The sequence below is a fragment of the Fundulus heteroclitus genome, unplaced genomic scaffold (genome assembly GCF_011125445.2).
Source record: "Fundulus heteroclitus isolate FHET01 unplaced genomic scaffold, MU-UCD_Fhet_4.1 scaffold_88, whole genome shotgun sequence".
In the NCBI taxonomy this organism is placed as follows: domain Eukaryota; kingdom Metazoa; phylum Chordata; class Actinopteri; order Cyprinodontiformes; family Fundulidae; genus Fundulus; species Fundulus heteroclitus.
In genome coordinates, this window is record NW_023397340.1 from 1,102,890 (window position 1) to 1,117,584 (window position 14,695).

The 14,695-nt window shown below is 39.2% G+C and overlaps 1 protein-coding gene across 2 annotated transcripts in view; it reads right to left on the minus strand.

Annotated features, from left to right (window-relative positions):
* Positions 1-4,726, minus strand: part of LOC118562355 (major facilitator superfamily domain-containing protein 4A-like) — a 28,403-nt gene extending 23,677 nt beyond the window's left edge. Inside the window, exon 1 of one of the 2 annotated variants that reach the window (XM_036134668.1) lies at positions 4,208-4,726. In XM_036134668.1, coding sequence (XP_035990561.1) covers positions 4,208-4,440 — 233 coding nt within the window. In that variant the 5' untranslated portion in view covers positions 4,441-4,726. The remainder of the gene's footprint in view (positions 1-4,207) is intronic. The other variant, XM_036134667.1, reaches the window with a different exon arrangement.
* Positions 4,727-14,695: the final 9,969 nt, after the last annotated feature.

Genomic DNA, 14,695 nt, shown 5'->3' on the forward strand with positions numbered 1-14,695 from the left:
GACGGCTCACCCGCTACTACCATCTAATGTAGAACAGATTACTAGATCAATGTGTGCTTCTGTGCTTTTTTGTTTCTCTTGTTGTGTCTCTGTTCTGTCTTCTGTAACCCCAGTCGGTCGAGGCAGATGACCGTTCATACTGAGCCCGGTTCTGCCGGAGGTTTTTCCTTCCCGTTAATGGGTGGTTTTTCTTCCCACTGTCGCTTCATGCTTGCTCAGTATGAGGGATTGCAGCAAAGCCATGTACAATGCAGATGACTCTTCCTGTGGCTCTACGCTTCCCCAGGAGTGAATGCTGCTTGTCGGGACTTTGATGCAATCAACTGGTTTCCTTATATAGGACATTTTTGACCAATCTGTATAATCTGACCCAATCTGTATAATATGATTGAACTTGACTTTGTAAAGTGCCTTGAGATGACATGTTTCATGATTTGGCGCTATATAAATAAAATTGAATTGAATTGAATTGAATTGATTTGAGCAGGTAAATAAGGTGATCTGCCAATGGAATAAGATTTTTGCACTTAAAAAAGGAACAACTCATCTCCATCATCTTATTTCAAGTGCAGGATGTCTAATTATCTTATTTTAGGGGTAAAAATACTAATTCCATTGGCAGATAATCTTATTTACCTGCTCAAATCAAGGACAAAAACACTATGTTTAAAAACATTTTGCTTATTTTTAGATCCGTTTTTACAGTGTGGTGTTGTTCGGCTAAAAGGAGAAGGGTATAACTGCAGAGCGTAAGAACGCCCCCACTGTCGGAACGCCCACACTGTCGGAACGCCCCCACTGTCGGAACGCCCACACTGTCGGAACGCCCACACGCCAACGCTGATTGGTTCGTTGATTTGCCCACTTCAATACATATGTTTTTTCCCCTCCATCTCCTTCATTCAGCGGGACGGACGAAAAATGTCCGTCCCGCTGAAAAAATCCGTCCCAACGAAAAAAATCCCTATCGCAGGGTATTAGTTTTACCTAGGGACCACATGTGATTTGTAATAATAACGGCGTTGTATGCAGACAGATATTAACCGGCTCGCGGTGTCAGGAGAAAGCAACAGCGCGAGGACTATTATGACTATTATATGTAGTAGCCGATAGAATTCTGTCCTGTCAGGATAAGGGCTTCTACTGGAGAAACACCCCAAACGTTCAAAAATAAAGCTAAAAAAAAAAAAAAAAAAAAAAAAAAACTACTCACGAAATTTACCAGCGACTGTAGAAAAAAAAAAGAAAGCATACAGAGGCGGAGTTGACAGCGCTGCTTCTGTCACACAGCTGCAGCGCAGCGTATTGATTACATGTAATCACAGGTAAAAACCAGATCCGAGCGAGTAGGCGATTGGACATTTTGCTGCATGGAGCCAGGCAAAGTCGGAAAAAAAAATCCGCTTCCTAGCATAAAGCCTGAAAAAGAAGGACAAATATGCGTGTGGGGCATTCAAAATCCGGACTGTCACCTGCCTCACAACAGACGAAATTTTCGGATGCTTTTGTGTAACTGCAATATTTTTCAATGTATGGTTTGTTTAATAAAAAACAAGTGTCCTAGTGTCCTTTTATTTGCGCACCCATAAGCGGAGCAAAAATCGGGCATCCTCGGACGGAGCTCTGGAAGTTTGCTTACTTTCAATACAAATTCGAAATAATTTATTAAGTTAGACAATCATTTAATTCAATCAATTGGTCCTATGTAGCCCCTAAAGGGGTGACGTTTTCAGTCAGTTGATTTATCTGGAAAACGGGTGAGAATTCACCGGATTCAGTGTCTGAAAACATAAAGTACATTTTCCTGAATTGACTTGTATTGTGTCTGACTGCACCTTGGTCTGACCTAAGATGGCCGCTCTGTCGGAACGCCCCCAGTCGGAACGCCCCCAGTCGGAACGCCCCCAGTCGGAACGCCCCCACCAGTCGGAACGCCCCCACAGCTCTGCAGTTACTCCTTACTGGCTAAAAGACACTGCACTATGTATAGCAATGACCTGCTGTGAAACTGGAAACTATTAATATCTGCGGACAAAGTGTTCTGTCCCGCTAAAAGAACATTTTAAGTTTGCCAAGGATTGCTCAGGGTTTGTCTCTAGGTGTCAGTTAGCAAAAGACAGAGTACACACAGAATGAGAAGCATCCCCACAGCATGATGTAGCCAACACCTTGCTTCACAAGGCCAATGGTGTGTAAAACTTCTGAGACCTTCACAGAGCAGCTTTACTTATTACAGAGTGTCTACATCTACTAATGTAGATGAATAAGAGGGATGTTATTGTTAAAGCTCACAAAAAAGGAATGCTCTATTACACCAGCACTGAGCTGGTACTGTGTTTGATAGACAAAATTCTTCCATTAGGTCACTTTGACTGTTGGTGATAACTCTTATGAGTTCTGGGTGACATATGTGTAGACTGCAAGGATAAACAACTAACCAAGCCAACGACCTGACCCCATACTGGTCTGTGGTTGGATAAAATGTTTCACATACACAACAATTGTTTAGAGTCCTTGATATGTGCCTGTTTGTATTCCAATTTTGGGAGATCTGGATGTAAGACGATTTGTATGATTTTCCATACGCAGTAAAGATCTCTAGGGTCCGCTGGACAAGGTCTGGACTGTTTGTCTGAATTATCATTAATAATAGATTTTGAAGAAGAGATTTTTGTTTCCCTCCGCTTTTCTAATATTAATTAGAGAATATATCAAGCCAACTATTTGCACTTGATTTTATTTAGTGGTGTCAGAGTAAAGGAGACTATTTTCATAGGCACACCACACTTTTCAGATTTTCTTTTTGGTTGAAAGCCATCTATCATTTTCTGTCCACCTCACATTTCTAACCCACTTTGTGTTTCTCTAGCCCATAAAATCCAAAATGGAATGCATTGAAGCTTGTGGATATAATGCGAGGAACATAAAAAAAGGTTCAGTGAACATTGTTGCAGTTTAGAATATTCTAGTAAGCCAGAATGGCTAAAAACCCAGGCATGATACACTGGGAAGTTGAAAGATCCTTTTCACTATTGTGCTTTTCCGGGATGCCTGATAGGCATTCCAAAACAGTCAGGGTCCGACATTAACGAGCACCTAATTGCTTCATTTAAATTCCATTCTTTGAGAGCATCAAACATCTTTGTGCCCACATCCTGAACTGTGAAGCTGTTGACGTCTAATTCTTGGTAGGAACCTTCCATCCCATAATAATACATCATAGCCATTAATTAAGTTTTGTCTCTTTCCATTTTGTTGTTTATGCGCACATTTGTTTCTGCTCAGTGCGGATATCACACCGTGGAGGGCAGGTGTCATTTGAATGCTGGAGATTTGCCAGTCAAATGAATTCAGTCCAACTGTCTGTGTGTATTATTTTATATCAAACATACTTTTTTTTTTACTCATTTGACATTCTCAGTTGACAATTTGTATTTCTCTGCTCCCCAAACTTAAACGGGAAAGAAAACTCAGAGTTTCTCTGTCCCCTCTGCTTGGAAAGCCTCCTGTCAGAGCTGGTTTCACTGAAATGGAAACCCTACATATAACATTTAAAAAACTAAAATTGTTACTTTTTAAAACTTATATTGTTTCTCTAACATTAGGCCCTGCATTTTATTTGACATATTGCTCACACTTTACATTCTTTAATGGCTGTATGTCTTGTCCACTCTTTCTTGGCCAGGTCATCCATGTGAAAGAGGCCTTCATCTCTTTGGGTCATTGATCTGATTAAATAAGGGTTTAATAATAAAAATTAAAATAATACTTTCTTTACCAAACTCTTTGCATTTAAATAAAATGTTTACAGTCGTTTAGAAGGGTTTTCATTGTCTGATATCTGTTTTTAAAACAATCTACACAATTAAATTGTTTCATTTTTTCATTTTGTTTCACATACCTAAAAGTTGTTTTTGCCTAAATGCCATACCGTTATTACGGATTGTTACTTGATTTCTTTCAAATGTTATAGAACACATTTGAAAATATATATTCCTGCATACAAAGATACAATAAGAATACTTACATTAAAACACAGTATTTCACTAAATTATGAGATTATATTTTAGATTTAAACATGCGTAAAATTCACTTCGGCACAAGCTGCCAACATCATGCAGTGGGGATCCTAAAATATTACAATTACTCTAACAGGACCAAACGTCCAGGATCTACATCTAAAACAGGAGAAGCTAATTTCTCTCACGTTTTACTGAAAAATCCTCCCACGCTGCTGCCCACCAGCAGGAAGAACTGCTGCGAGAAGAAGACCCAGGTGATCTGCTGCAAGGTGCACTGGGTCTGACAGCGCAGGTCCAGGATGGTGGGTCCCAGAAAGGCGACGCACAAACCGACGCTGAAGAACACGCTCCAGTAGGTGAGGGTTTGCTGCAAGTGACGCCTGAACAGCGACCAGATGTGCTCGTCTAGCCGCTTCATGTCGCTTCCTGGCAGGAGACGGCTCTCCTCGGGGCTGGCTGCTGGTTGTCTCCGAAGCGAACACGGAGAGAAAACACAAGTTAATAAGTGGAGCGAAAGGAACTCTTTGGAGTCAGTTATCTCATTGACGGATGCGACGCTGATTGGTTCATTTTGTCTGGAAGTTCAGCCCCTTTCTTAATAATAGGGTCTGCTCCTTAGGGCACAGCCGGTGGCTGGTCCAGCTGCAAGTGAGGACGAGCCCAGGAGGAGTTTCCCCTCTCAAACGGGTGTAGCTGTAGGACCACAGAGTGATGCCAGGGCCGTGTATTATTATTATTATTATTATTATTAATTATTATTATTATTATTATTATTATTATTATTATTATTATTATTATTATTATTATTATTATTATTATTATTATTATTATTATTATATATATATCTGCCTCGTTATATTTACATAATGCATAAAGAAAAATAAAATCAGCAGTGCAAGAGTCTGTTCCGATCATCCGGCCCTTACCACAGACTACTGCAGCCCATTGGTTATCATCCCTGACAGTCTAAAGGGCTAGGCCAATCATAAAGTAGAAAAACACCTTCACGCTCCATTTGGAACTTTGTGCAGCGGTGTTCACAGTAGTTATGGATAAGAAACGCAAGGGAGGCGCAGAGAAACTGCATGAAAAAAAGAAACGAGTTCTTCAAACGGACGCTGCGAAATGTGTCAAACTGACTGACATGTTCCCAACAGCAGGCCTTTCATCTGCTCCAGTGTCTGATGTAAAATATGGTGGTGGTGGTGGTTGTAGTCAGTAACGTGCGGTAGGGTTCATAGCTGGTGAGGCACTGACGTCATCAGAGTCAGATTTACAAATATATACACTCTACAGAGTAGACTCGCTGCAAAGTGCTGAAGGAGACTGATTGAGCCAAATAAATTCACCAAGATACATGGAAAAATATTGATTCTTTGATGAAAAAAAAATGTAATTTGATTGGTAACAGTTTATGAGTTATGATGGATTTCTGCATTTGTAACACATATTAAAACTATAACCCACATTATGCACATTTTATCACAAAAACAAAACATGAATAAGTGTCGCTGTCTTACCTCTACTTATAATTTAAGTCCCTGCGGCGCTCTTTCTGAACAAAAATATCATCATTTTCCGGTAAAAGTTCTCTTTATCTTCTTCAGTTTTAAAAGTCTCTCAGTCTCAATGGAGCTCACTGCCAGGGAGGAAAGCCTTCCCTGATCAGTCCTGTTCCAGCTGTATGTTTAGAGTCTTTTTAGTGCTTTACTTGTTTAGCAAAACTCGCTAATAAAACATCAATAACTTGTTTTGACTCTACTATTTGGGGATCACGAGCGGTGCCCCTTGTGCGCCCCCTGCCTAGCGGCCAAGGAAACGCGGCCTCATCTACAACCAGTTCTTTGCTGTTTATGATCGGCCAGCACCACGAAAACATGTTATCTGCACACAGTTTGATGACCAAAACACAATTCGTAATCCACATATATTATATTGTGGAAAATCAGTTCATAACTGTTTGAACAATTGAATTTATGATCTAGAGACAGGAAGATGCATTCACAGAATGGAAGTCAGCGCAGTTAACATGGGATTGCGCAATCCCAGGGGAGGCCAAGCTCGCTGCGGCCTCACCGGCTTCGCTATGAAGCGCCACCAAGGATTTACATGAAAAATAGCGAAAAGTCTGCAATTTTAAAGAAAATATGATAAAAAATTAGGAAATTAGATAAATAAAATACTTATTACAAATGACAGAGTAAATCAAAATTTATACTATGTTATTATTAGTGCTGTCAGTTAAACGCGTTATTAACGGCGTTAACGTAAACCCATTTTAACGCCGACAATTTTTTTGTCGCAGTTAATCGCGCGTCAAAACACACACCGTTCCCTAATGTTTTTCTCCCCGCCGCACTCTCCGGACTGTGTTTCTTTTACCCTCGGCGCTTTCCGTAGTTTCAAGAGGGCTAGAAAACTGTAGCAAAACAGACCCGGGCTGCGCTCACTGTTGTTTCTTTTACCCTCGGACACATGCGACTTTGGGCTTCTTTTTTCTAAAAGTGCTTCTAAATTTCATGAGATACGGGTTGCGGTTTTTTTGGGCAGGTTTCTGAAAGTGAAATCACTTATTTGGGCTCTAAAATACACTACATTTGAGTGTATCCAGCTGAAATATACCTCCGCCATAGGAGCCGATGGTGGTAAAGGCAGACAGAGCAACTCTGCACATATTTTCTGCAGTTTACGGTGCAATAACCGGTGATAACTGCTGAAAGTAGTGGTGCAGATCACCATTTTAAGCAGAGATTGGTTCTGAAGATGAGCTTTTACACGTTGATAACATTGCAGAAACCCAACCCATAAACCGTACTTTAATGCTTATTAATATGTTTTCTCTGTATTTGACAAACTAAGGCTGAATTACGTTGCCAAACGAAGGACTTGGAGTTACTAATCAGTTCCTAAACAGTCTCTTTCAAGGGTATTAAGCTCCTGTCCAGTTGCATGCAAAGTGTAAGACTGGAATGACCTGGAAATTTAAAACCTTTTTCCAGGCTTAAACTCTATGAATATGGATAGAAACAGCAAGCAAAAATATTCAAAGAAATTATTGTTGTTGGTGTGAAAGCTCAGAATTAGATGTGTGTGTGTGAGAGAGTGAAGAAATGAACAAAACTTATGACTTTATTGAAATGTACAATTTTTATCAATGTTTATGCATAATACCATGTCTATCTTTGTTTAAGAGGCAAAAAAAATATATCTGCATGAAAACAGGTATTTTACACATTTGTTTATACACTGTGTAAACATCAGGGCGTCATGATTAGTCATTTAGCCATTATAGTCCAGAGTTTAACATTTGGCACCAGGATGTTTTCATTCCAATTCTCAAAAGTGCTTGAAAAATAACAAAATAAAAATATTTTTTGTACAAGCATGTATTTTATTAGTGTCATTTATTGCAAAATTGCATATTAAAATGCCCAAACAGGCTATTACACTTTCAGAAATAAAAGGATAAAATATGCGATTAATTTGCGATTAATCTCGAGTTAACTATCAACAATATGCGATTAATCGCAATTAAAATTTTTAATCGTTTGATAGCACTAGTTATTATATATTTTCTTTCTTTCCATGATGACAAGTGAGGCCTTTCTCTGGTTCGTTTTGTCATTGGCATCCTTTTTTACACAGTGAGTGCACAGTAGTCCAATGTTACCCTACAGTATCTGGAAGACTGAATAGATCTGATGAGCAACTTACAATAACTTATTATGATGATGTAACGTGATAATATGTGTGATTGACCGTGACACCTCTCTTTCTCTCTCTCTCTCTGATCTAAGAATTGTTGCTGTGCTGTGGTGGAGTTTACATTTTACAGTGTTAATAAATTAAGATTTTGGAAGTATTTTAAGTGTCCACTCTCACTAATTTCCATTAACCTGGCCTTAAGGTATTGCACAGTTGGTATTGCACAGTTGGGGTCCGTTCTTCGTACGTCGCTAACTCAGTTAGCAGGATTTCATTGTTGACGATTTGGCATGATCTCGGATCGTTTGGTTCTTCGAAAGACATCCTGCACTTGTCATAGCAACATGTGCGCCAGCTTAAGCCTGCTCCAGAGCAGGCTTATTTCATGTAAACAAGATTAGATCACTACTGTATAAACAAAGGGGATAGGGAAGTCTGCCGTAGCCATGTCCATTTTTACGACAGCAACCTGTTGCGGAAGGTGCAAGAATAAATTGCAGAGTTTTTCAAATTAATCGCGTATTGCGCAATAGACAGGATCCTTTAACGCAGCGCGACAGTGTAATTGTAGAGATTTTTCTTGGTGGCTGTTATAAACAGACAAACACATCATTTAACAGTGGCTTTTAAAGAGGAAAAAGTGGTGTTAGAGCCATGAATAGAAAATATTTAAGTTATTTGTATGATGGTTTGCTTTTTATTTTTATCATATCCAGTAAGATTTGTCCAGGCCATTTTATTGTGAAGTTTAGTTTTACTTTGAAAGGCTTGCTTCCTGTCGAGCCGTATATTGTATTAGAAAAAAACTATGGATGGATTATCTAGCCACGGAGCAATACAGTTTTACCGTGTAAACTGTGGATGACTTGGAAAAGGAAAATTTTCATTTTTTATGGATAAAGATTTTTTTTTTTTGTTAAAATTCCCAGTTTGCACATGTCCTTTACTTCCCGTGTCTAAGGAATGACACTGAAATTTGGATCTCTTGACATAACAAGTGCCTTTTTAAAATAAAGTATAATAATTTAAGGCTACCATTTTGTAGAATATTCTTGTATTTCACTTTTTTCCCCATGTTCTAGTGGGTACCGTGGAGGCTCTGATATAAAAGAACAAAGTTAATATCAAATTATTAAAATGCAAAAATTCATACTGTAGAAAGTGATAGAAATATCTACCATGGACAGTATTTACGCATTAATTTGTCTGCTGCTTTTTGCCAGCCCTCTCTCCTGGCTTTAACAGACTTTGATTTAATTAATGACTCAAATTTAGCATAACCTTCCATTAAAAGCTCATGTTCTGCTTGGGAGAAAAACTGTGGGCGTTCTTTGGCCATGCTGAACAGCCAATAGCAGCACTGCTGATCAATGTTTCTACTATCGATACATTTCCCCTTTTAAACAAACGCATGAACGCGCAGTTGTCTCAGATAACTCAATCCAGCGATACTAATCGTAAACAACAGGTGTGTTGGAAGAACCCAATTAGCCGGATCATGATTAGCCGGATGAAATCATCTTGGATGTGTCATTTGATCTTGGATGTTTTAAGCAACGTACGAAGAACGGACCCTTGGTATACACATTCAGTACACAAAAAAAATGTGGTGGGCCAGTCTAATCCAAAATGCCAGGGCCGATTTTTTGTCCCAGTCCACCCCTGAGTGACGCTGAGGACATAATTGATACTAACGAAAAATAAAAGCCATGACAGAACTGAGTAGGAACCGTGGTGGATTCGCTGACTTCTTTTCATTCGTTTGGACTTTTTTTTCCAGACATTTTAAACTTGTTATGTTATCAGCCTGTCAGAGCAGGCTTTGGTTTATGCTTGATTTGATTCACAAGCTTCCCTTCAAACAATAGGAATAAGCAAGCAAACAAAAACAAAAAACAACAACAAAAAATTAACTACAGACAACTCTAGCCTAGGGGTCCGTACTTCGTACGTTGCTTAAAACATCCGAGATCAAATGACACATCCAAGATGATTTCATCCGGCTAATCATGATCCGGCTAACTGGGTTCTTCGAACACACCTGTTGTTTACGATTAGTATGGCTGGATTGAGTTATCTGAGACAACTGCGCGTTCATGCGTTTGTTTAAAAGGGGAAATTTATCGATAGTAGAAACAGTGATCAGCAGCGCTGCTATTGGCTGTTCAGCATGGCCAAAGAACGCCCACAGTTTTGCTCCCAAGCAGAACAAGAGCTTTTAATGGAAGATTATGCCGAATTTGAGTCATTAATTAAAACACCTCAAAATCTGTTAAAGCCAGGAGAGAGGGCTGGCAAAAAGCAGCAGACAAATTAATGCGTAAATACTGTCCATGGTAGATGTTTATATCACTTTCTACAGTATGAATTTTTGCATTTTAATAATCTCATATTTACTCTGTTCTTTTATATCAGAGCCTCCACGGGACCCACTAGAATATGGGGACAAGTAAGAGTGAAATACAAGAATATTCTACAAAATGGTAGCCTTTAATTATTACACTTTATTTTAAAAAGGCACTTGTTATGTCAAGAGATCCAAATTTCAGTGTCATTCCTTAGAGACGGGAAGTAAAGGACATGCGCAAACTGGGAATTTTAACAAAAAAAAAAATCTTTATCCATAAAAAATGAAAATCTTCCTTTTCCAAGTCATCCACAGTTTACATGGTAAAACTGTATTGCTCCGTGGCTAGATAATCCATCCATAGTTTTTTCTAATACAATATACGGCTCGACAGGAAGCAAGCCTTTCAAAGTAAACTAAACTTCACAATAAAATGGCCCGAACAAAACTTCTTGCTGAATATGATAAAAATAAAAAGCAAACTATCATACAAATAACTTAAATATTTTAGATTTATGGCTCCAACATCACTTTTTCCTCTTTAAAACCCACTGTTAAATGATGTGTTTGTCTGTTTATAACAGCCACCAAGAAAAATCTCTCTACAATTACACTGTTGCGCTGCGCTAAAGGATCCTGTCTGTTGCGCAATACGCGATTAATTCGAAAAACTCTGCAAATTATTCTTGCACCTTCCGCAAAAGGTTGCTGTTGTAAAAATGCTTATACAGCCGTGATCTAATCTTGTTTACATGAAATAAGCCGTGAGGTGCGTTCCCCAAACTGCCCCAGACCCCGCTTTACACGTGGTCCCCAGGCGCTGCCTTGAGATCTGTTGAAAAAAGATTTACACTGGGCGAGTGGAGGGAAAGAAAAAAAGACAGGTGCTGCACAATTTGTGTTTCCACACAAAATGTGAAGCATCCGACAAAAAAACCTCATTTGCACAAAAAGCACAATCAATGACGAGACACATATATGCAAAAGGTAAACATTTGAGTTCTGGTCGGGTAAAGTCATCTGTATTTGTGAGCATATGTGTGTCTGGGTGCATGTTGTGTGGAAATCTGTATGTCCATGAAGGCCGTCCTCCGGCAGGCAAGTGTCCTTGATGGAAAGTCTTATCACTCTGCCGTTCCGGCTTGACTCCTCCACAGATGTCCGCAGAAATGTGGGGTAGCAGGGAATTTGTGCGATGTCGCCATAACAACCAGGGAGAATTTGATAGCGGGGAGTCCGATTTGAAGAAAACAGAATTTGTTATGAGAAACAAGCTGACACCAAGTTTTCTGTCAGCCTTAAAAGCTTTTCGCCGCTGGCCCCAGGATCCAATATTCCAATAATCCAAACGATGGGCTAGTAACTGTGATATTTTTATTCTTGGCCTAATCCTGCTTCGCTACTAAAGGCCCATTTTTACCCCGGTTTAAGATTTGACAATAAAATAAGGAATCATTGATCAGAGGTAGAACGGTTTAAATACATATTTAATTCATAGAAATTAAATATGGAGACAGAGTTACATACCATTACAAGATGTTGTTCTCACCGGTGGATAAGTCTGTCTGTCTGAAGTAAGTTTTACCAAGACATTCCTTTTATCAACTTTAAACTCCTCCTGCATGGCTCAGAGGGAGGATGACTGACCCCCTCTCCTGCTGACCACCCCCTCAGGGCAATAAAACTCCATGTTTATCTTACGCTGGAGCAGGAAAGGACAGACCCCCCTCTGCTTTCCTCAGTAATCCCAACTAAGATATATTTTTAATTCTCAACAACGTTCACACTTCCAGGTTTTATCCCACCTCACCTCTGTACCACAACCGCGGTCAGCTTATCAAGCCGTCCGTTCTGTTCATTCAACGACCTCGTGATCGCGTCGACTGCCGCTGGCAGTCTCATCAGGGCCATATTTACCGCCAGCAGCTTTTGAAGGTGTTGATACATTAAATATCCTCCAAGGCCAAAAATGAGGAATCCAAGTATCATAAATCCGAATAAGTAGACATCTTCGACATCCTCAACAGAAAGAATTGAGAGGCAGAGCGTGGACCATTTCTGCCACGGGTCCAAGATGTATCCCGCAAAAAAAGTTCCGTCGGTACAGGCACGCTCCCCGGTCCTTTGCTTTCCAGTTGAAAAAATTTGATCAATAGCGTTGAGAGACCAGCTGACGAGATCCATAATCCATAATAATAAAAACAGAAAGAGTAATGGAATAAAATAAAGTTTTAGATGCAGCTCACTGGTGGATTGTGCTTTTTTTTTTTTTTTAGAACTGGCTTGTGGGTACTACATGTGGTCCTCGGGAGCTACTTGGTGCCCACAGGCATCGTGTTGGTCACATATGAATCTTAATTATATTTTAGTGGAAACTATTTAACAAGGCTAGCATAAAAATGTGCGTCAAACGTCACAATGGCACAAAATTTAGCTCAGATGTGATAAGCTTTTTTATTTATTTGGTAACCAGTCCACCTTACATGGTTTTGAATTTTTACATATAAGTCTGAAGGGTAAATAAATAAAAAAATTAAAAACTCTGCCCAATGTTTACCAAAGCTGACAGCTATCTAGCTAAAATGTTATTGTAAAAAGCAACTTGGCCATATCAAATATATCATTGTAAATTATTTCTTTTCTGTTTCTTTTATTTAGTGGAATAATAATTGCATAGTGGTCAATCATCTAACTGTTACAGCTGTAAGAAAAAGAACAGCTAAATGAACGATAAGATGGCTACCAGAGACAACAGACCTGGTCAGATGATTTAAAATCGGCTACATTAAAAAACATCCTCAGAGCAGATTCTGCAGGTTTACGTTCTCTTGTTTGTGTGTTTCTACAAGTAATTTTAAAGTCCAATCAAAATGGTTTCTGGTTTAAGGTAATTATAATGTGCTAAGAACATATTTTCCATTTGTAATCCTATATGGTTATTCTTTTGTTGTCTTCTTATTATTTTCAGCTACATTTTTTGTGGTTAGTTTCTATTAGTTTTAACTGTGTGTGCAGTTCTAGTCATAAATTTCCTTACACTCATCATTGACATAAATGTCACTTTAATTTGGGGCTGTTACAGATTCTGTCTGTGTTAGCGTTACACTGGTTTCACTGGGATTCCAGCACCTTCCAATTTAGGATGAACATGAGCTATTTTATCAATTTAGAGCATCCTTATCACTGTAAAAATGACAACTCAAAATTGTTCATCTTACTAAGATTTTTGCATTCACTGACAATAAAATTGCCAGTTGGAACTTGAACTGTCTGTTATGAGCCAGTTGAACTCACTTTCATAAGTTTCTGATGAAAAGTTCATCTTATTCTATAAATTAAGTTGATTTTACTTTGAAGTTGTAGTTGACACCCAGTCAGAGCGAGGTCAACTTATCTGCGCATGCTCATTTCGAATTTGTCATGGCAACCGGCTGCAACGGGGTTTCCATGGATTTTCCTAGGAGCTCCCTTCGAAAGTTTGCATGCGCCATCTTTTCACTTTGCTGGCGGTAACTTTCCCTGACGACTCGTCGAAGAGAACACTAATGTTCCTTCTAACGGGTAAGTTAATCATACTTTTCTATATGCCTTTTATATTTATATTAGATTCCATTGCGGGAGACAAAATCGATAAATCATAACCAGTCGAGGCGTTTATGCCAATACAAATGCCCACACTAGCTAATCGGTTAGCTTATTCTGAACAGCTGAGCTCAATATAATTATTGTCCACATATTAATTGCAAAATGTGTGATGCTGTTATGTTTGTTATACTCGATGTATGATGGAGTTGCTTTATGCACGTCTGCTTTGCTCATTGACTTGAAAACGAAACACCGGCGGTGGTTATCAGGGCAGTCAAAAGTAGCCGGTCAACGGCGGCAAATCGCCGTCTATAGCAGCTCTTGCCGCCGTGACCAATGCATTTACTTGTTCTTAAATTAATGATATCAAAACGTTTTAATATACCTCTTGTGGGGAAAAAACTGTTGTTTGGCAGATTCGTTTACAAAATTACGGATGTTATGAACAACATTAAATCCAAAGTTTTTATCCGAGGTACGGCTGATTTATTTGTTGTGGTCTCTTGTAATTATATGTGAATTATGTGCGCCGTTTGGGAGTAATTTCGATAAAACTTGCTGTATAAGCGAAAGAGCCCGAACATTCCTCAATCGGGCTGCTCCGGAATGTGACGTCACAAACATAACTAGTACCGTGCATCCGGCTGCTAACACTATGACTTTCGCTACGATTTATTAAATTTAATTAATAACTCTTACTCTACGTAAAAAAAATTAATAAAAAATGTCTGCTACATCTACAAACTCCACCTCAAGTATCGGCGACTCTGATAACGAATATATATACGAAGAAACGGAGTTTGAACAAGGTGAACCTGAGGAGACTATAGCTAACGCTAGCGCCCATGCTTCATTGTAAGTACCCCTAAAAATCCTCGCTCGTGAAATGTGAATTGCATAAAACACTTTTGTCACTGCCGGCAATCCAGTCCTTTCGCGTTTCTTTTACGAATTTATCCCATTTCTTTCGGACCTTTTGATCCATCGGCCAAGTATGTAGCGCTACTTTCTGGCCTGCACTAGACCGCGGTGAAGT